Source organism: Eulemur rufifrons, chromosome 10 (genome assembly GCF_041146395.1).
Source record: "Eulemur rufifrons isolate Redbay chromosome 10, OSU_ERuf_1, whole genome shotgun sequence".
Taxonomy (NCBI): domain Eukaryota; kingdom Metazoa; phylum Chordata; class Mammalia; order Primates; family Lemuridae; genus Eulemur; species Eulemur rufifrons.
This window is the reverse complement of record NC_090992.1, coordinates 14,404,226-14,424,355: the sequence shown is the minus strand read 5'-3', so window position 1 is coordinate 14,424,355 and position 20,130 is coordinate 14,404,226. Positions and strand designations below refer to the sequence as shown.

Sequence of the window (20,130 nt, the reverse complement as noted above, 5' to 3'; positions counted from 1 at the left end):
CTCTGGGAGGCCGAGGCGGGCGGATCGCTGGAGCTCAGGAGTCCGAGACCAGCCTGAGCAAGAGCGAGACCCCGTCTCTACTAAAAATAGAAAGAAATTATCTGGCCAACTAAAAATATATATAGAAAAAATTAGCCGGGCATGGTGGCGCATGCCTGTAGTCTCAGCTACTTGGGAGGCTGAGGCAGGAGGATCGCTTGAGCCCAGGAGTTTGAGGTTGCTGTGAGCTAGGCTGATGCCACGGTACTCACTCTAGCCCGGGCAACAGAGTGAGACTCTGTCTCAAAAAAAAAAAAAAACAAAAAAACAAAACAATTTCCACCCACTCAAAGCCTCTTCCTGTCTTTTTTCCCCTTGACTTCTGGAATAATGTCAAATAGTGCTGGTGATAACGGGAGTCCTTGTCCTGGCCTCGTTCCTGACGTCAGTGAGGGTTTCCCTCATGTTTCACCATGAAGAATGACGTTTAGTTTTTCGAATAGAGAAGACCTAGTAGTTTTTTCTTGCCCGGGGCTGGGATGTCCCTTCACAGAGACTGCGCCAAGACAGCACCACCCACTCTCGGGCCACACCTCGAAGGAGCTCCTGCTTCCTGCTGAGGCACTCGCGCTCCTTGTCACAGATCTCCCGCCTGTTGTCGGTGGTGAGCCTCTTCATGGCCACGTCCAGGTCCTCCTTCTGCTTGGCTACAAAGTCCCGGTCCTGTCGGGGACAGAGGAGGACAGACCTTTACCCAGAGCTGGCTTGGCCATCTCAATGTTTATACCTATTACAGAAGAAAAGTCAGCATGATTAGAGAAGAAAATTTAGAAAAGAGAAAGAAATATATGGAGGGGAACTTTAAGAGAGACTTAGAGATGTGTCAACCAACTGTGACATGTGGGCTTCATTTGGATCCTGGATCAAAGAACAAACTGCTTAAAAGAAAGACTGACATTCATGAGACAACTAGACATATGAATTTCTGCAACATGACTTGAGTATAAATAGGATATTATTCAGCAATTATTGTTAAATTTTGTAAGTGTGTTTATGGTATTGTGGTTATTTTTGTGATATTTGAGATGTTTATGGGTAAAATGATATTACGTTTGGGATTTGATTCAAAATAATACCATGGGGTCAGGAAATGAATAAGTAGACATGAGTTGATAATTGTTGAGATTGGGGGGTGGGTATATGGGGATTCATGATACCATTATTCCTATTCCTGCCTATGTTTTTAATTTTCCGTAAAGAAGCGTAAAAAAATTAAAATAAGAAAATCTTAGAAACGACATAAGATGAAACTAAATATCCCCACTAATCCTATCACCCATGGCTAGTAACTGGTTGTAGTATATCTAAACAAGTATATCTATAGCTATTACTCTTCTTGTTTCACAAAAATTATTTGGAAGGACTCAAAGAGATATTTGTATATTCGTGTTTATAGCAGCATTACTTACAATAGTCAAGGGGTGGAAACAATCCAAGTGTCTATAGACAGAGGAATGCATAAACAACATGTGGTGGATATATACAATGGATATTATTCAGCCTTAAAAAGGAAGGAAATTCTGACACATACAACATGAATGAACCTCAAGGACATTAAGCCAAGTGAAATAAGCCAGACACAAAAGCATAAATACCGAATGAGTCCACTTATATGAGATATAGAATAGTCAAAATCGTAGATACAGAAAGTAGAATAGAGGTTGGGGGAGGGGAAGTGGGGAGTTACTGTTTGATGGGTACAGAGTTGCACTTTACAAGATGAAAAGAATTTTGGAGATGGATGGTGATGATGGTTGCACAATATGAATGTACTTAATGCCACTAAACTGTACACTTAATAATAGTAATGATGGCAAATTTTATGTTATGACTATTTTAGCACAATTAAAAGACTCATTTAAAAACCTTTCCACATTATAATGTAATCTGTCAAATGTTTTAAATGGCTGAAAATATTTCATGCTATGGCTATACCCGAACTTATATACCCAATAGAATAACAGAGCATTTCTAGGGTTTCTCTATTTTTTTTTTTTGAGACAGGGTCTTGCTTGGTTGCCCAAGCTAGAGTGCAGTGGCCTGATCACAGCTCACTATAACCTCAAACTCCTAGGCTCAAGAGGTCCTCCTGCCTCAGCCTCCCTAAGGACTGGGATTACAGGTGTGAGCCGCTGTGCCTGGCCCCTGTGTTCTTTTTCTAATCATAGGGTCAAGGACAGGCTGTAGGGCGTCCCAGAGAGAACTGCAAAGCCTGGAGTCAGACCAAGTTTGTGGCCTTGGCCCCCGACTGTGAACTCTAAAATGTCACCTCTCTGAGCCTGTTTCCTCTTCTGCAAATGGGAAAACTAACAGCACCTACCCCAGGAAGCCATGGATGCTGAGCCAGATAATATACAAAGCATCTGTAAATGTGAATGCTAGGATTTCTCTGCATTTGGGGCTGAGGAAGCAGAATGCGCAAAGACCCCCTAGTGGGAGAGAATGGGAGCATTCTGGCAAGGGATGGAAAGAAGGCCGTGAGGCGGGGGCAGGGCAGTGAGGAGGCAGGTTTTAGGTTTTATCTTATAGACAAGCTGTTAAGGGGGGTGGTGACTCGGTCAGATTTGTTTTTTTTTTTTTGAGACAGAGTCTCACTCTGTTACCCGGGCTAGAGTGAGTGCCGTGGCGTCAGTCTAGCTCACAGCAACCTCAAACTCCTGGGCTTAAACGATCCTACTGCCTCAGCCTCCCGAGTAGCTGGGACTACAGGCATGCGCCACCATGCCCGGCTAATTTTTTGTATATATATATTTTAGTTGGCCATATAATTTCTTTCTATTTTTAGTAGAGACAGGGTCTCACTCTTGCTCAGGCTGGTCTCGAACTCCTGACCTCGAGCAATCCACCCGCCTCGGCCTCCCAGAGTGCTAGGATTACAGGCGTGAGCCACCGCGCCCGGCCCTCGGTCAGATTTGGACTTTGTGCTGGTCACCCTGCTGGCCTGAGAGGAGGAACTGCAGGGAAGCGGCAGAGCGGCAGAGCGAGCCGGGAGAGGAGCCGGGAGACAACTGCTGGGGCTCCCGAATTACTGACAAGGTGGTGGATCAGAGATGGGGATAGAAACCTACACAGACCGTGCTTCAGCAGGTGACGAAGGATAGAAGGGAAGGAGGGGTCAGGAAGGACAAGATTTCTAGCCTGACAGGCCAGAAGGAAGGAGGATGGAGCCCCCTGGGAACATGAGAACAGGACCAGGTCTGGGAGACTGTAGGTTTGATGTCTTTTAGACTCCAAAGGATGCCAAGTGGGCAGACGGATACACTCGGTTGGTCAAGGAGATCTGACATACAAACAAATCACCCTAGAACAAGGCAGGAGATGCTAAGGGTTTTGGGTGCTGAAGCCAATGTAAGGGTGGGGGTGTCCAGAGACAGGAGAGCTCACTTCCAGGGGAAGTGACGCAATCAGGGAAGGCTGCATGAAGGAGGGGACAATAGGGAGTCATGAAGATGGGGCTGGACTTAGGTTTTCAGAACAAGAGGCATCAGAGGGGAAGGACCCGGTCACCATTCAGGGTCTCCAACCTGGGACACGCCCCACCCCCCCACCGGCCCCTCTACTCCCCAACCAAGAGCCGAGGACTCACAAGCAGCAGCTTTTTCTGTGTGTGCTCCTCCATCTTCTGCTTCATGCTCTCCTTCCGCTGCTGCCGGGGGAGCTTCTCCACCTCATTCTTCACCTGCACCAGAGACAGCGGAGAGCAGCCAGGTCAGGGCACCTCCTCATGCTTCCTAAACTATAACCTTCAACCCCAGACTCCTGGGCCAGGGAGGCTGAAGATGAGGCTCAGCTTTCCAGGCACCAGCCCCCTACCAAGCCAAGCCCCTCTGACCAGGTGGCGTCCTCTGCCCTACCCCTGCCTGCTACCGGCTCTAGCTCCTGGGCTCCCCCAGAGTGGACAGGGGCTCTTTTCAGCTGCTTGGTAGCCACCCGCCTTCTGGTAATAGCACCTCAGTTTCTTTTAGGGCTATGACTCGCAACCTTTTAAAAAAATTATTGGCCCCTCAGAAGCCCTTTTAAATATTTTTCCTAATCACTCTCCCCCCTATGAAATATTAATCCCACAGATACACTGTCAATTTGTTAAACCATTGCGATAACTAAGTTGTTTTGCTTCCTTGGGAAAACAATAGCAGCCCAGCTGAGAATGCACCTTCAGGTCCCCCCACACCCAGTGCCCGAGGGTCAGGCAGGCTGACACCCCCCACCCCCACTGGGTTAGGCTGGGCATATGACCCAGGCCGGCGGAGTAGCATATTCCATGGCCCTGGTCCCAGGCATTGGCTCAGCGATGAGCATGTGACCCTTGCTGGGCCAGCGAGAGCTGAGGGACACTTGCTGGAACTATGGGAGGAAAGCTGTCTCTGTCCCGTGGGGCTGCTGAGCTGGGAGGATGTGGCCCCGGGGCGGGGGTGGCGAGGTCTGCCTGAGACAAACTTCATACAAGCAAGCGGTGCCAGGAGATGAGGAAGCATTCCTGGCAACACTTCTGCCCTCCTGGTCAGAAGCCATAAGTATTCTGTCTTCCTTAAGACAGCTGCGCTTGGGTTTCTGTCTTTCGTAACAGGGGAGGGAGAAGAGATTCATGACACGTCTCTCTGAGGAAACTAGAGTTCCTCAGACAGTTCCTTCTGAGAAACCCACACGTCACAGGTGCCTAACGACACAAAACATGCCCTGACTGACAAAGGGCCCTTAGGAGCATCTGCTGAGGGGAAAATACTGCACACGATCGAACAAAGAGATGCAGGTAAGCCCATGTAGGCCGTCTCCTGTTGATTGGGATGAAAACTTGGATAAAACGCAAAAAGGAACTACTTGAGGACTCTACAAACTAAACAAAAGTAGGTGACCGTGATGGGGAGTCGAAACTTACAGAAGGGACTGGTACAGGCGCACCATAAGTTTCCTATTTTTTTCCTTTTGCTCTTCTGGCTTTGCACTGGTCCCAGACCTGCCAGTGACGCAGTAGAAAAGGTGGCTAAAATGCCACAAGAAATCTCGTGTTTCTGGCCAGAAAATCAGGAAAAGGAGTCTGTGCCAGACAATGAGTGTGGGATGAACCCCAAACAGAAGAGTGGAGGAAAAGGGAAATCTCCCTAATTCTGTGCACAAACACACACGTGTCGCACATTCACCCCGGGCTGAGCATGAATGACACAAATGGAAAGGAGCATACAAACAAATAAACAAACAAACAAACAAACAAAAACGCAACTAAACTAAGACGGGAACCCACAGAAGATAAGCCACAACTTGTGGTCTGAACCTAACAGGGTTGCCTGCTAAAACAAAAAAAGTCAACATTCTCCAAAAGATTGGAAAAAAAGAATCAACAAATAACAATACAGATGTTCAAATTAGCAGAAAAAAACCTTTGAAGCAGCTCTTATAACTATGCTCCATGAGGTAAAGGTTAAAGGTCTTTAATATTTGAAATTAACGGACAAATGGAATTTCACAGCAGAGAAATACAAACTATTTTTAAAAAACCATTTAGAAAACTTTAAATAATACAATGTCTGAAATTAAAAGAAAGCATTGGATAAACTCATAGCAGGACGACAGAGGCAGGTCAGTGCCTTTGGAGACTGACTAATAAAAACTACACAATCTGAATAACAGACAGAAGAAAGAATAAAACAATGAAAGTTTCAAGGACTTATGGGAAAATATCAAAGGTCTAATATTTATGTCTTTGGATGTACCAGAAGGAGAGGAGAAAGAGACTGGTGTAGAAAATGCACATCAATAATGGCTGAAAACTTCTCAAATTTTGTGAAAGATGTAAATCTACATATTCAACAAGCTCAATGAAACCTAAACAGATTAAATGAAAACAAAACTACACGTATATACATCATAATGAAACTCTTGAAAACCAATGACTAAAACACTTCTGGAAAGTAGTTAAGAAAAATATGACACATTATCCCAGGAGAATAATGACTCCAATGACCGTGGATTTCTCAACAGACACCAGGGAGGCCAGGAGCCAGTGGGGAATCACATCCTTGAAATGCTGAAAATATCCTTCAGGAATGAAAGCAAAATGAAGACATTCTCAGATGAAAGAAAAATTAGAGAATTTGTTGTCAAGAAGAAAGGGTAAATAGAAGTTCTTCAGGCCAAGGAGAAGTGAGCCAAGGGAGAAACTTATGTCTTCAATAACAAAGAAAGAGCAACAGAAATGGCAAATATCTGGATAAACATTTTTCTCCTTAAGATCTTTAAAATATGAACGACTATTTAAAGCAAAAGTTGTCACATTGTCTGGTGAGGTTTTTGATGCATTTAGATAGAATATATGTGATGATTACAACAAAAATTGAGTAGGTATTAAGAAATTATATGGCTTCTACATTTTTCTTGAAATATTATAATATAAACTCTAAATAGATGGTGAAAGAGGTATGTATATTATAATGCCCTAGAGCAACCACTAAACATATACACATACATACACACACACACACACACACACACACACGGAAAGCAAGTGAAAAAGAGAAACTGAATGATTAATTAAAATGGAATACTAAAAATATTTAAATATTTCAAAAGGAGGCAGGAAAAGGAGAAAGGAGAGAGGAACCTGATGGGACAAACAAAACAAATGATAATTTCATTAAATATAAATAAAATAGCATAAACATCTCTATTAAAAGACAAAGATTTTCAGATTGAATTAAAAAAAAAAAAATCAAAGCCCAACTATATGATATGCTGTCAATAAGAAACTCATGTTAAATATAAAGATTTAGGCAGGTTAAATTAAAAGGATGGGAAAAGATATTATATGCAAACACTAATCAAAAGAAAGTGGAATCAGCTATATTAATATCAGACAAAGTAGGGTTCAGAACAAGGAATATTACCAGGAATAAAGACAGACATTACATAATTATAAAAGAAAGGATTCACTAAGAACATATGACTATTTTAAATAACAAAATAACTTCAAAAACATGAAACAAAAATTGACAGAACTGAATGAGAAATAAATAAACCCCCAATTATAGTTGGAGACATTAACATGCCTTTCTCAATAGCCAACAGAACAAGTGGACAGAAAATCAGTAAGGCTATGAAAGACCTAAACAATACTATCAATTAGCTTGACATTTAGAGAATACTCCATCCAATAGCAGAATATACATCCTTTTCAAGTACACATGGAACATTCACTAACTAACATAGACCATATTCTGGACCATAAACCATAATAAATTTTTAAAAATTAAAATATTAAAAAATATGTTGTTTGATCATAATGAAATTAAACTAGAAATCAATAACAGAAAGATATGAAAGTCCAAAACATCTTAAAATTAAATAAGCTTCTAAATAATCCATGAATCGAAGAGGAGGAAATTAAAAAATAATTTAAATTGAACAAAAATGAAAACACAACATATGAAAATATTTGGGATGAAGCTAAGGCAGTGCTTGGAGGGAAATTTATAGTATTAAGTGCTTAGAATAAAAAAGAACAGTTTCAAATCAATGATCTAAAGCTTCCACATTGAGAAACAATAAAAAGAAGAGCAATTTAAACCCAAACCTAATATAAAAACAGAAATCAAGAATATTGAAAATTGTCAACTTGATTGGGCCAAAATAAAAAAAATAAAAAAAAAAAATAAAAAGAATATTGAAAATAGAAAATAGAGAAAAATCAATGCAAGGAAAAGCAGGTTCTTTGAAAGGGTCAATAAAAGTATAAACCATTAGTCAGATTGACAGCAAAGACGGAGGGACAGAGGAGGAAGAGGAGGAGGAGGAGGCGGAAGAAGAGAAGAGACATCCAGTCTCCTCAAACTGATCTATGGATACAACTCAATCCCAATCAAAATCCCAGCAGGCGTTTTCAGAGATGTCAACAAGTTGATTCTAAGATTTATACAGAAAGGCAGAGGAACTGGAATGGCCACAGCAACTGAAAAATAAGGGCAAACTGGAGGACTCACACTACCGCACTTCAAGACTTACTGCGAAGCTATAGTTACCAAGACACTGTAGCATTGCTGAAAGACAGACCAATGAAATAGACCCACATATATGTGGTCAACTGATCTTTCACAAAGGTGGAAAGGCAATTCAGTGAAGAAAGGACTTTTTCAACAAATGGTGCTGGAATAACTGGATATTCCTAGGCAATAATAATGGTAACTATAGCAATAAGAGTAGTAAACCTCACCCGTACCTCACATTTTACATAAAAATTAACCCAGAATGGATTATATGGCTAAATGTAAAACCTAAAATTGTAAAAGTTCTAAAAGGAAACATGTGACCTTAGGTTAGGCAAAGATTTCCTAGATATGCCACTGAAAGCACAATTCTGAAAAGAGAAAATAATAAAAATGGACTTCACCAAAAATTAAATACTTCTGCTCTAGGCATGACACTGAGGAAAATTAAAGACAAGCCACAGACTGGGAGTAAATATTTGTAAAATACATATTTGACAAAGTACTTGTATTCACAATATATAAAGAACTGTTAAAATTCGGTAATAAGAAAACAAATCACCCACTTAAATAAATGAACAAAAGATCCAAACAGATATTTCACCAAAAAGACATATGGGTAGCAAATAAACACATGGAAAGGTATTCAGTACCATTAATCATAAGTGAGGAGCAAATTAAGAACTATAATGAGATATCATCACTCCACATCTGTCAAAATGGCTAAAATAAAAAAATGAAATTGACAATACCAAGCGTTGGTGAGGACATGGAGCAACTGGAACTCTCACACATTGTCGTGGTGTAAAATGACACAGCACTTTTTGGAAAAGTTTAGCAGTCTCTCATAAAGTTAAACATGCACTTATCATCTGACCCCAAAATCCCACCAACTATTCTTCACTGTCTATTCTTTCAGTTCTTGGGGTTTTTTTTCACGGTCTTAGATTTGTAATCTGAATCCTGTTCCTGTGTTCTTTGGCTTCAATGGTCTTAGATTACAGTTTCTCAACTTCAGCATTATTAACTTTGGGAGCTAGTGAGTCTTTGTTATGGGGGCTGTCTGGTGCATTACAGGGTGTGAGCAGTATCCCTGGCCTCTGCCCCCGAGATGCCAGGAGCATCTCTCCCCCACCCTCCCAGTGGTGATAACCACAAATGCGTCTAGATATTGCCAAACGGCCCCTGGGGGACAAAATAGTCCCTGGGTGAGAATCACTGTCTTAGATAGAAGTCCTAATAAAATATCTCAAAGATCTCGTTTGTGCCACTTCTGTTTCCACATCAAAGGGCTGCCTTGGATATGGCATATAACCTAGCTCAGCATCTGTCTGGGGTGTCTGCCAAAATGCCTTTCGACAGCACCATTTGGGGCATCATACTATTTAAAGGCCTCCTGAGCTTAGAACGGTGCTTTTACAAGCTTGATTATTTGGTTTTCCAGGACAGAAGATTAGAAGCAGTTTAGAAAAGGGTTTCTGCGAAAGGCACTGAAAACACGAAGAAATGTTACGCCACTGACAATGGAGGAAGGAGGCACAAGAACAATAAAAGTAGGATCGTGCGTGGCCACAAGGCAAAGGGGCACAAGACTTCCCACGTCAGTCACCCCTGAGGACACTGATGCACCAGCCCTGCTCAGCTCTGCTCTCCAGCTGGGATCTCGAGAGAGAGGCAGGGCCAGGGGACCTGCTGCTACTGATGTCCGAGGGGCTGCATTCCAGTCCAGCCACTGTCTGCAGAAAGGCCACTGAACTTGCTGGAGGTTCCTCGTTTTCTCATCAGGAGAAATGATCTGGCTTTTAATGAAAATTTCCTTAAGGATCCTTCCAGGGATACAATTCTGTGCTGTTACGGAGATCCAAACTGTTTAAGAAACAGCTAAATTCTGTTTAATGAGTTTGCCTGGAAAGGCAAGGAAACAGAGTTCTGGAAAGACTTCCTTCAAGACTGGTTAGGTTTGTTTTCAGATTTAGGCAACCCAAGAAGTTACAGTTGTCAAGCAAGTTTCTCAGGGTAGTAAAGGGCACTGAGCTGCAGACCATAAATTCCATTCTTACAGAATTGTGAGCACGTATCTACATTAGGTACACACGATTAATATATGCATGCACACATGTACACTCATGACTAGATTTAATTACTTAAAACTGACAATGAAAAATAAGTATGTCCATGTTTAACCACCTTGCTAACAATGATTTTTCCTATATGCATACCTCCTTAGTGAAACAAGGTATTAGCATGATTAAATGTTCCATACCAATTGCTCTAGTCCTGAAAAAGGTCCCATGAGGCTTCTCAAATTTTATTCTCTTAATTTGTGTGTGTTTTCCATGCCTGAATTCAAATTATGACATGCTCTCTCACGCTGAATGGATTGCAGGGAAACGCACGGGGTGAACTCTTCCTTGCTCTGAGCTGGTGAAAGGAAGAGCCCCCCCAGTCCGTGCATGGTCTTCCTCTCCAGCACCAGGTGGGGATTACCCTGCTGCGGCGCTGGGCTGGCTGATGCATCTGTGGGTGGGTCAGAGGCTGCCGGTCTCAGGCCGCATCCCTTTCCCAGCTTTGTCCTTCCCCCCTGCTGCTTCATGGGCCGGGCCTCCCATTCCTACTTGGGCCTCACCCAACATCTTGCAGCCCTCACAGAGGTGACCTTTGGGATCAGAGAAGGAGGTCTTGGAAGTGTGGAGCAGACAGGCAGTGGCAGGACAATGGGATCATGGGACACTGGGGTACCACAAAGCAAAGCCCCTCACTGGCCTCCTGCGAGGTGGAATCTCTAGACTCGACTTTGGAAACTGACAATAACAATGGATGAGAACAAGAGCAACAGAGAGTGCTGTATCACGCACTAAGCGCTTGCCGTGGGCAAGGGGCTCTGCCTGCATTCTGCCACCTCCTGAGGCCCGTCCTGTGTTGACTTGCTTTTACAGAGGAGACAGAGGCTCAGGGACTTTGAGTAGCTTGCCTAAGTTCAGGACTCAAACCCAGGTCTTTCTTTTTTTTTTTTTTTTTTGAGACAGAGTCTCACTCTGTCACCCGGGCTAGAGTGCCATGGCGTCAGCCTAGCTCACAGCAACCTCAAACTCCTGGGCTCAAGCAATCCTCCTGCCTCAGCCTCCTGGGTAGCTGGGACTACAGGCATGTGCCACCATGCCCGGCTAATTTTTTCTATATATTTTTAGTTGTCCAGCTAATTTCTTTCTATTTTTAGTAGAGATGGGGTCTCACTCTTGCTCAGGCTGGTCTCGAACTCCTGAGCTCAAACGATCCTCCCGCCTCGGCCTCCCAGAGTGCTAGGATTACAGGTGTGAGCCACCTCGCCCGGTCCCCAGGTCTTTCTGACTCCAAACTCCACACAACCCTTCCACCACGATGCCGTCCAGAAAGAAGGGCAAAGCCCAACTTGCTTCTCCCTTCACACGATGAAGAGACCATCCTCCTCCTGTGCTCCCTCTGAGACATACGCAGCGTGCTCTCGAGCTCCTCACAGTCGTCTGACTTTCCACACTGACGGTCTCCCACGACTGCCCTACCTCTGATGACGGGCTGTGTGTGGTTTGCTCATCACCGCCTAACACGGGCTGGCAAATACTAGGAGCTCTAAAATATACATGTTTAATTAATTAAGTAACAAAGCCCCCAAATAGCTCCGGGCACCAAAAGTAAATGCCAGCTTACACTTAGCCCAAGGCCGCCATGAGAGATGTTAAAGATAGCAGCTCTCAGGGACAGGGGCGAGTCACAGAATCAAGGCAGGCAAATTTTCCTACAGGGGTGAACAGTATTGGGAATCTTACTAAATGGCTCGAGCCACATCCTCCTCAAAAAGCCAAAATAAAAAATAAAATAAAATAAAGTCAAATGAAATGAAATGAAATAAGCCAAAAGAGCAGTCAAGCTTTTTCTTTCCATGAAAACTTTTTAAAGAAAAACACCCAGATAAGAAAACATTTTTAAACTGAGTGTGAGCAGAACCCCGAGTACCAGATCCCACGCCAGGTCAAGAGTTCAAGGACACGCTGTCGCACCTTCCTGCTCATGAGAAAGCCCAACGTTGTTAAGGGTCGGTTCTGGGAAAGGGTGAGGAGCTCTGGGGCTTCCCATCGCCCCTCTCCTGTGCCAGGCCCTCCTCTGTGGCCCGCTCTCTTTCCGCCCGTACAGTTCCTGCCACACCCACGCACACACGTGATAGGCCCAGAGCAAAGGAGGGAACAGGCATCTACCGGGCACTTATTCTGGGACAGACACTCGGGTCTAACACTTAATGTACTTCTCGTTTAATGCTCAAAACATCTATGTGAGAAATGGATGTTAACAGCAGTTAATAAAACCGCAAAGTCCTGCCTCTGCCCACCACCCTAATGATGCGGCCTCTGCACACCTTCGTTTCCTGAGCTCCCGCATCCTTCCTAAGCGCCACACTGATCATTCTGCAGTTCCTGGAACGCTCCACTCCAAGCTCTTGCCCATACCTCAGGGCCTTTGCACATGCTCCTGGAATGTTCTTCTGCCTCGCAGCACCCTTCTGGTCTCAGCTTAAATGCCATGTGCTGAGAGGCCTCCCCAGACCACTCTAAAGCACATCTCTCCAGATCTTCTCCAGTTAACCAACCTATTTGCTTCCAAAGCACGGCGGCAACTGTTTTATTTATTTGATAGTGTACTTGGCTTTTGTTTCTCTGGAGATTAACAGTTCCTTGAAGGACCCTGTCTATTTTGATCATTGCCGTATCCCTGGCATCCGGCACAGTGCCACCACACATATGAGTACTCGGTAAAAACCGCTGCGGAATAACTCATTTTGACAGACGGCAACTGGGACTCAGGGAAATGGCTTGTCCAAAGCCAAACACAGCTAGCGAGCCACAGAGCCAAGACTCGAAACCAGGCCTGGCTTGCTTCCCACGCTGGTGCTCCCTGCACAGGAGCTGGGACATGCTTAGTGTCGCTTCCCTGTGTCCCTGACATATCCCCAGCCCCCTTCTCTGTGAGGTGGGTCAGGACAAGGGTGGTGAGGCAAGTGAGACATTCAACTCGGGCACAAAATTTAAGGGGATGCCAAAAACTCAGTAATTAAGTAACATTTAAAAAAAAATAGAAATTCTTGCAAAAAAAAAAATCACAAATAAAATATCAAACTTTAAACAAAGACAGGACCCAGCTCTGCACTTGCAGGACCCAGCCCCACCCTAATCCCAGCCCTGTCAGATCCTGTCTTTATTCTAATCGCTGATACCTGCTCATCATGAAGTTTCTGCATCATTTTTATTTTACAATATTATATGAGAATATTTTTTGTCTCGATTCCTGAGTTTTCTGGTGCCCTTTAAAGGCAGTGTCCGAGGTGAGTGCCTCACTGGTCCCACGGCATCCCAGCTGTGCCCAGCTGGCCACTGGACCTGGCTCCCACAGGCAGCAGCTGAGGCCCCTGGGTACAGCAAATGTCACGCCCACGACGGTGAAGTCTGGACCTGGGCTCTGAGGGCCCCCAGCACGTGGAGCACCCTCCGAGGCCGCTCACTCACTGCTCAGCACACTCAGCTGGAGACTGGGACAGCCTGGATTGGTGCTCCTGTCCTGGGGGCTTCCACCTGCTCATCTCCTTCCTTCCTGTTTAGGAAAGAATGTCCCAGCCTCCTGGCGTCACTCCACAGGGGGAGGTGCAGGCTGTTCTTGGAGATCCAGATGCCCTTCTCCAGGGCAGGCCGGGAAATGGCCTGCAGGGAAACAAAGGCTCCCTCTCCTTGTCTCAGGACCTTCTACCTTCTTGCTACCTCCTCCTCCCCCTCCAACTGCGGGGAGGAGGGGAAAGAGAGGGACGTGTTGTGTTTGCCCACCCAGCACCCACTCCCTCCTCTGGTGACAGCATCTCAGATCCTTCTTCCTGCTCTCCTTCAGCCGGGCTGCTAGGCTGGGAGGGTGTGAGGGAAGCTGCCGAGGCCACATGGTGACAGCCATCATGAGCCGCCAACACAGAGGAAAGCAGAGCCCCGGAGACAGAGAAGCGGCTCCTAACCGTGCAGACACGGCTGGACCTGAGGCTTTCGGGTGCACCCCCGTGTTGCCGAGGTGAGGCTGTGCTGGGATTTCGATCACTGGCAACCAAGAGGGTGCTAAGACTCCTACACAGCCTGCCCCGCCCAGCACATATCTACCTCCTTCTTCATGAGCTTGAGCTGCTCTTGGAACCGGGCGTAGTCCCGCTCCTGCTCCAGGCGGATCCGCTTGGACTCCTCCCGACGGCGCACGGCATGGTCTTGCTCCATCTTCTCCACTTGCTGCTTTTGCTGACGCTCCAGGTTCTCTAACTCCGTGTCAAAGAACTTCTTCTTGGCCTGAAAGGAGCAGAAATCCAAGAAATTCAGGAAAGTCATTTTATATCTCGGAGGGAGATGGGGAGAGCTCGGAGCTTGTGCTCAGACCAGGTCTACCTCCTCTTTGCTGTGTGGCCTGGGGCAAGTCACTTAACTTCTCTGAGTCTCCATTTCCTCACCTGCAGAAGGGAGACTAGACCATTGACCTTGCAGGGTTTTATATGGTGTTCAACAAAGGTTATTTCCCTTCTGGAGATCCTGCTGTGTGACTCAGAAGATCACTGTGGCCTTCATGCAATTCTGTGTTTATAAGCTGCTGTCTAATAACATCTGGAAAGCACAGGAACTGGGCAACTGTGCATTACCCTCCACTGCCCAATCATTCCCACTCTGCGATGTCCATTTAAAGAAAGCATGGAGGCAAGCCATCTTCGCTCAGACTCACGTTGATTTCTTGTTCAAAGCGTTTGTGCATCTGCTCCAGCTGCAGCTCGTGCTTGTTGCTCAGCTGGGTCTGGTGTCGGTGCTCTTCCTTCTGCAGCAGCCGAAGCTCTCGGAGCTCCTGGCGCCTGATGGGTTAAAGGATACAGATATTTCACAGTGAGAAAGTGGCCTCAGAGATCACAATACTCAGTTTGGGACGTGGAAGGTTGGATCACAGCAGAAAATCACACAAGTCTTGGGCAGAGGCATGAATAGAACTCGGGCTTCATTTGACGTTTATTGACAGTCAAAACCTTAATGATCTTACTAAACTGATAAAAGAGGAGCAATATCTTAACCAAAAAAGTGGAACAGAACATGAACAGACATGAAACAAAAGACAAAAAGAAATTTTAAAATTTACCTATGTGGATATGAAATGTAAATTAAAAGGAAATAATATTTCCATTAACTAAATAGGCTGGAGTATGGGAGAAATTGATACTTTCATTTTATACTAATGTATAAATGTACATTTATACATATACTGCTGATAGGTATAAATTGGTACATTTCCAGAAGATAATTTGGCAGTAAGTTTAAGTTTATGCCTTTTGACATAGTAGTTCCATTTCTGATATTGATTCCAAAGAAATATTTATAGATGCATATTACCATTGAATAAGGATATTCATAACAATGCTATTTCTAACATAATAGTACAAAATTGGAAAGAAATATTCACCATGATAGGTCTCATTACACCAAAATATATCCATATGATGGAATTCTATACAACCATTAAAAATCGAGTTTTAGAAAATAGTTGATTACTTGGGAAAGCATCTATTTAAAATAACAATTCTTTATGAACAGATTTGGAATGATCTCTAAGCAAGATGTTAAAGAATGGGCCTATTATGCTACCTATCATCTGGGTGGAAAAAAAAAAAGACAACAATATATGTCTGTGCACATGTGTATGTATGTGTTTACTTTCCTGCTCAAACACTGAGTATTTCTGGAAGGATTATACCATAAAATATCAATACAAGGAGGAAAAATGGATTCTGGCAGAAAAGTAAGGGAGGGAGATTTTTCACTGTTTAACTTTTTTTTTTTTTTAATTTTGAACCATGACATTATATAGGTATCCTTATCCAAAATGCTTGGTACCAGAAATGTTTTGGAATTTGGAATATTTGCCTTATACTTACCAGTTGAGCATCCCAAATCTGAAAATCCGAAGCCCAAAATGTTCCAATGAGCATTTCCTTTGAGCATCATCTCAGCGTGCACAAAACTGCAGATTATGGAACATTTCACATTGTGGATTTTCAAATTTGCGATGCTCAACCTGTATTACCCATTAAAAAAATACAATAAAAATTTGACCTAAACTACATGGTATCCCTTAATTTTGTAACATATCTATTGTCAGTGTGTATATGTTTGTCCTCACAGAAAAAAAACTGGTGGGATAAAAGTGTTAGCCATGTTTCTCCCTGGGCAAGTCCGTTAAAAACTGATTATGTATCATTTGTGTAATCAGAAAAAAAGAAAGAAAAAAAACTAAAATGCTACAGAAAAAACTTGGGCCTTCTGGCTGTGAATCGGGGGTGGGGGGAGGCTCCCCGGCAGCCTCTCAGAGTTGGGGTCCATGAGGCCCGTGTCACACCACGGCAATTCCCACCATGCAGCCTCACTCTGACCCCAGGGGCCTCCCTCACGGCTCTGCGGGGCTCTAACTGCTTGTGGAACTGCTGCCAACAGGAGACAAGGACAGGCTGGCAGTGCAGAGCGGCCGAGCACATCCTCTGGGGTCAGAGGGACCTTGTCCGAATCTTAGCTGTGTCGCCTTCCAGCCTGGTGTCCTCTAGGGCAGTCACCCCATCTTTCTGGGCCTCACTCCCTCATCTGCAAAATGCGGCCAACAATCTTTACCTCTCGGGTTCTTTGAGGGATACATGAGATGATGCATGTAAAGTGCCCGCCTGGCACGTGACAAATGCCACGTGAGTGGCAAGTGCTTGAATTACAAGGAGGAAGAAGAGGCAATGGCTACCAGGGTGTCTGGAAAAGCCAGAAATGCTTTCTACAGCCACACATGGAAGCTTCTATCTGAGCCTCTGCTTTTCTGGAAAGTGAAAAGGTAGGAGGCAACTTTTGAGAGTGTTAACAAAGAAATAGAAACCCTGACTGAAGAGAAACTAAGGCTTACAGAACAGCTGACAAAAGCCAAAGGACACAGAAAGAGGGCGGGCAGCCCCACTCTGACGCACGGGGGCAGGCAAGCACAGAGACAGGCCGGTGGCACAAGAAGCAAGAACGGCACGAGCAATCTCAGGGAAGAACAGGAGGAACTCTGACCAAGACTCAAGGGTGGAGACTGATAAAAACTCAAGTCACGTGGCTCAAAAGCCTAGGTGTGACTCAGTTCTCCGGAAATGCCAGGACACAGGTGTAACCGGGGACACGGCCCTGCCGGGGAATGAGCGGGGCTTCCATGCTCCCGCAGTCTGGCGGCGCGGCCTGGGTCACAGGACAGCCAGCCCTGCGAAGACAGGCAAACGAGAACAGCCTGGTTCGTCACGAGCTCTCTTCTGCCCCTCCTTGAAGTCTCACCTTTGAACCCTAGCCACACACAGCGGCTCTGCTTAGCAGGACGGTGGCCCGTGCCAGGGCCAGAGGGCATTGCTTCTCGATGGGGTGTGGCAAACCTGGAATTTCAACCCCAGGAACCTGAACTGCCCAGAGGGGAGGTGATGGAAACTCAGCCCTTTAGGGTGAAGCTCGAAGAGTCCAGGATACCTCCCAGGTGACCATTAAAACAGAAGGTGGCGCCATCAGCCAAGAGCAACCACTCCCTCAGACTCGCCAACCTGCACAGATTACACCAGTGTGTGTGCGCATGCGCGTGTGTGTCCGCGTGTGTGTGCAGATACACCACTAACTAATGAAAAGGCTGCCTCTCCCTCCCCTGGCTCCTAGAGGAAATCAGTACCCCAGGACATCCAAAACTGCTTCTGTTTGGCTTTGGGATGTTTATGTTTTTAAAAAATAGGAATGTGCTTCATGTTCTAGAAATTTTTTCCCAACCAATAATGAATTTACCCTGCAAAGGCTTGGCCCCGAGGGAGCTCTGTGGCTCCGAGGGCTCCCTAACTGCTAAGCCCCCCCACCCCACCAGCAGCCCCCAGGAAGCTACAAGGTCCAGTGAAACCCGGGGGAATTCTCAGACCTAGCTGGAGTCTCAGCTCTACCCTTCCCAACTGGGAGACCCAGGGAAAGTAACTTGCCTGTCTAGAAACACTGTGTCCTCATTTACAAAAGGTAAAGAGGGCTGTAAGGGGGACTGAACAATTGAAAAGTACAGGGATGGGTCTCGGCAAATAGTCTCTCTCAGCCCTCCTCCCCTGTCCACTTGCTCACTGGGTTTGCCTCCAAACCGTACGTTGAATCTGACCACTTTGTCCCTCTTTCCAGCTACTGCCTCAGCCTGAGCCCACAGCCAGGCTGTCCTGACGAGGTGTCCGTGTCTCCCTGCACTGGTCCCTTAAACAAGCTGAGCAGTCACTCCTCAGGGCCTCGGCAATTGCAGTTCCCTCTGTGCTGCCCCAGCTCCGAGCACTGCCTGCTGCTCTCACCCCCCGGGCTTGGCTCAGGGGCTTTCCTCGGAGCAGCCTCCCCCAGCCCAGGTGCCCACCATCATAGCACCTGTTACTCCTTCACAGTGTGTCCCACAATCAGGGATCATCTCTTGTGTTCTGTGTTGGCCTATTGGGAATAATTTCCACAAGAGTAACAGCCTCATCTGTCTGGGTCACCACCTATCCCCAACGTGGTGGGTTGGTGGATACATGGGTGGATGGATGGCTGGGTGGAGGGGGGAATGGGTAGATGAATGGATGGATGGATGGATGGATGGGTGGATGGATGGATGGGTGGATGGATGAATGGATGAATGGATGGGTGGATGAGTGGATGGATGGATGGAAGGATGGATGGATTGGTGGATGGGTGGATAGGTAGGTGGATGGCTAGATGGATGGATGGATGAGTGGATGGGTAGATAGATGAATGGATGGGTGGATGGATGGAAGGATGAATGGATGAGTGGGTATGTAGATGGATGGATGGATATATGGATGACTGAGTGGATGATTGGGTGGATAGATGGATAGGTAGATAAGTAGGGTAGATGGATGGATGGGTAAATAAATGAATGGAAGGGTGGATAGATGAATGGGTGATTGGGTGGATGGGTAGATGAATGGGTAGGTGGATGGGTGAGTAGATGGAAGGATAGATAAATGATTGTGTGGATGACTGAGTGGACGGTTGGGTGGATAGATAGATACGTAGACAGATGGGTGGATGGAAAGATGGGTGGCTGGGTGGATGGATGAGGGAGTGCAGGATCCCAGGCAAAGCCAGTTTCCTCTGTCTCCCTGTTTCCCCTACTTCACGCTGTGGACAGATAGCCCTCTCACCAAAATGACCAATGCCCATCCCTCTGATTGCACCCCCACCCTGTCACCGCCACTGGTGGCCCCCCAGGCTTGCCTGAGAAATCTCATCTCCTCATCCTTCTTCTCATCCTCGCTGATGATCTTGGAGGTGGTGATGCTCACCTCCACGCCATCCACCACAAATTTGCGAGTCCGCTTCAGGGTTTTATTGTGCAGCCTTGAGTCCTGGCCAGGGAAAACCATAAAGCAAAGCTCAGCATTTCAGCTAAGGGTCCCTGGCTGACACAAGGGGTGACGCCCACGGCTCCGCTGACCCACAGCCCGGCCCCACCCAGGGAGGATGTGGCTGTCCACTGTCCCTCTTGCCTCCACCTCTCAACTTTGGGGCTCCAGTGTCTGAGAGCACCCCCTGGCCCTTTCCTGGCCTCAGCCTTCAGACACTGCACAGAGAGGCCTCGAGCCACCTCGCTGTCAGCACTCTCGCACACATGGCACGTGGCTGGAAAGAGCGGGCTCTGATCCTCAGTCTACCACTTACTGCCTCTGGACAAGCCTCTTGCCTGTCTGAGCCTCAGCTTCCTCAACTGTCAGAGGAGGGTAACAACAGCACTCGCCTCCAGGGCGGCTGTGGAATCCGTGAGAGAGCGTGTGGGGAGGGCAGGGCAGCGCCTGCTCACTGCTCGCGGCCCATGCGTGGTATTATTTCCGATGGCCATTACTGCAGACTACACACATCCCTCGTCCACAGTGCCAAAATCCAAAGGAGCCCCCCAAAAATAAAGGCTGTTTTCGGAACTGACTTGGCAGCCCAACCTGACCTGGGCTGAACGCCACTGGCAGCCCCACCCATCGGGAGCTGCCATGAAAGTATTCAGAATCGTTATCTTCCACTGGGAATAATCG

At 46.0% G+C, this 20,130-nt stretch overlaps 1 protein-coding gene across 1 annotated transcript in view; it reads right to left on the bottom strand.

The window, feature by feature from the left end:
* Positions 1 to 20,130, bottom strand: part of STK10 (serine/threonine kinase 10) — a 105,523-nt gene that overhangs the window by 13,741 nt on the left and 71,652 nt on the right. The window contains exons 10-14 of the mRNA XM_069483857.1: positions 19,322 to 19,452; positions 14,778 to 14,901; positions 14,174 to 14,353; positions 3,626 to 3,718; positions 573 to 702 (exon numbers count right to left, since the gene is read on the bottom strand). Coding sequence (XP_069339958.1) covers positions 573 to 702; positions 3,626 to 3,718; positions 14,174 to 14,353; positions 14,778 to 14,901; positions 19,322 to 19,452 — 658 coding nt within the window. The remainder of the gene's footprint in view (positions 1 to 572; positions 703 to 3,625; positions 3,719 to 14,173; positions 14,354 to 14,777; positions 14,902 to 19,321; positions 19,453 to 20,130) is intronic.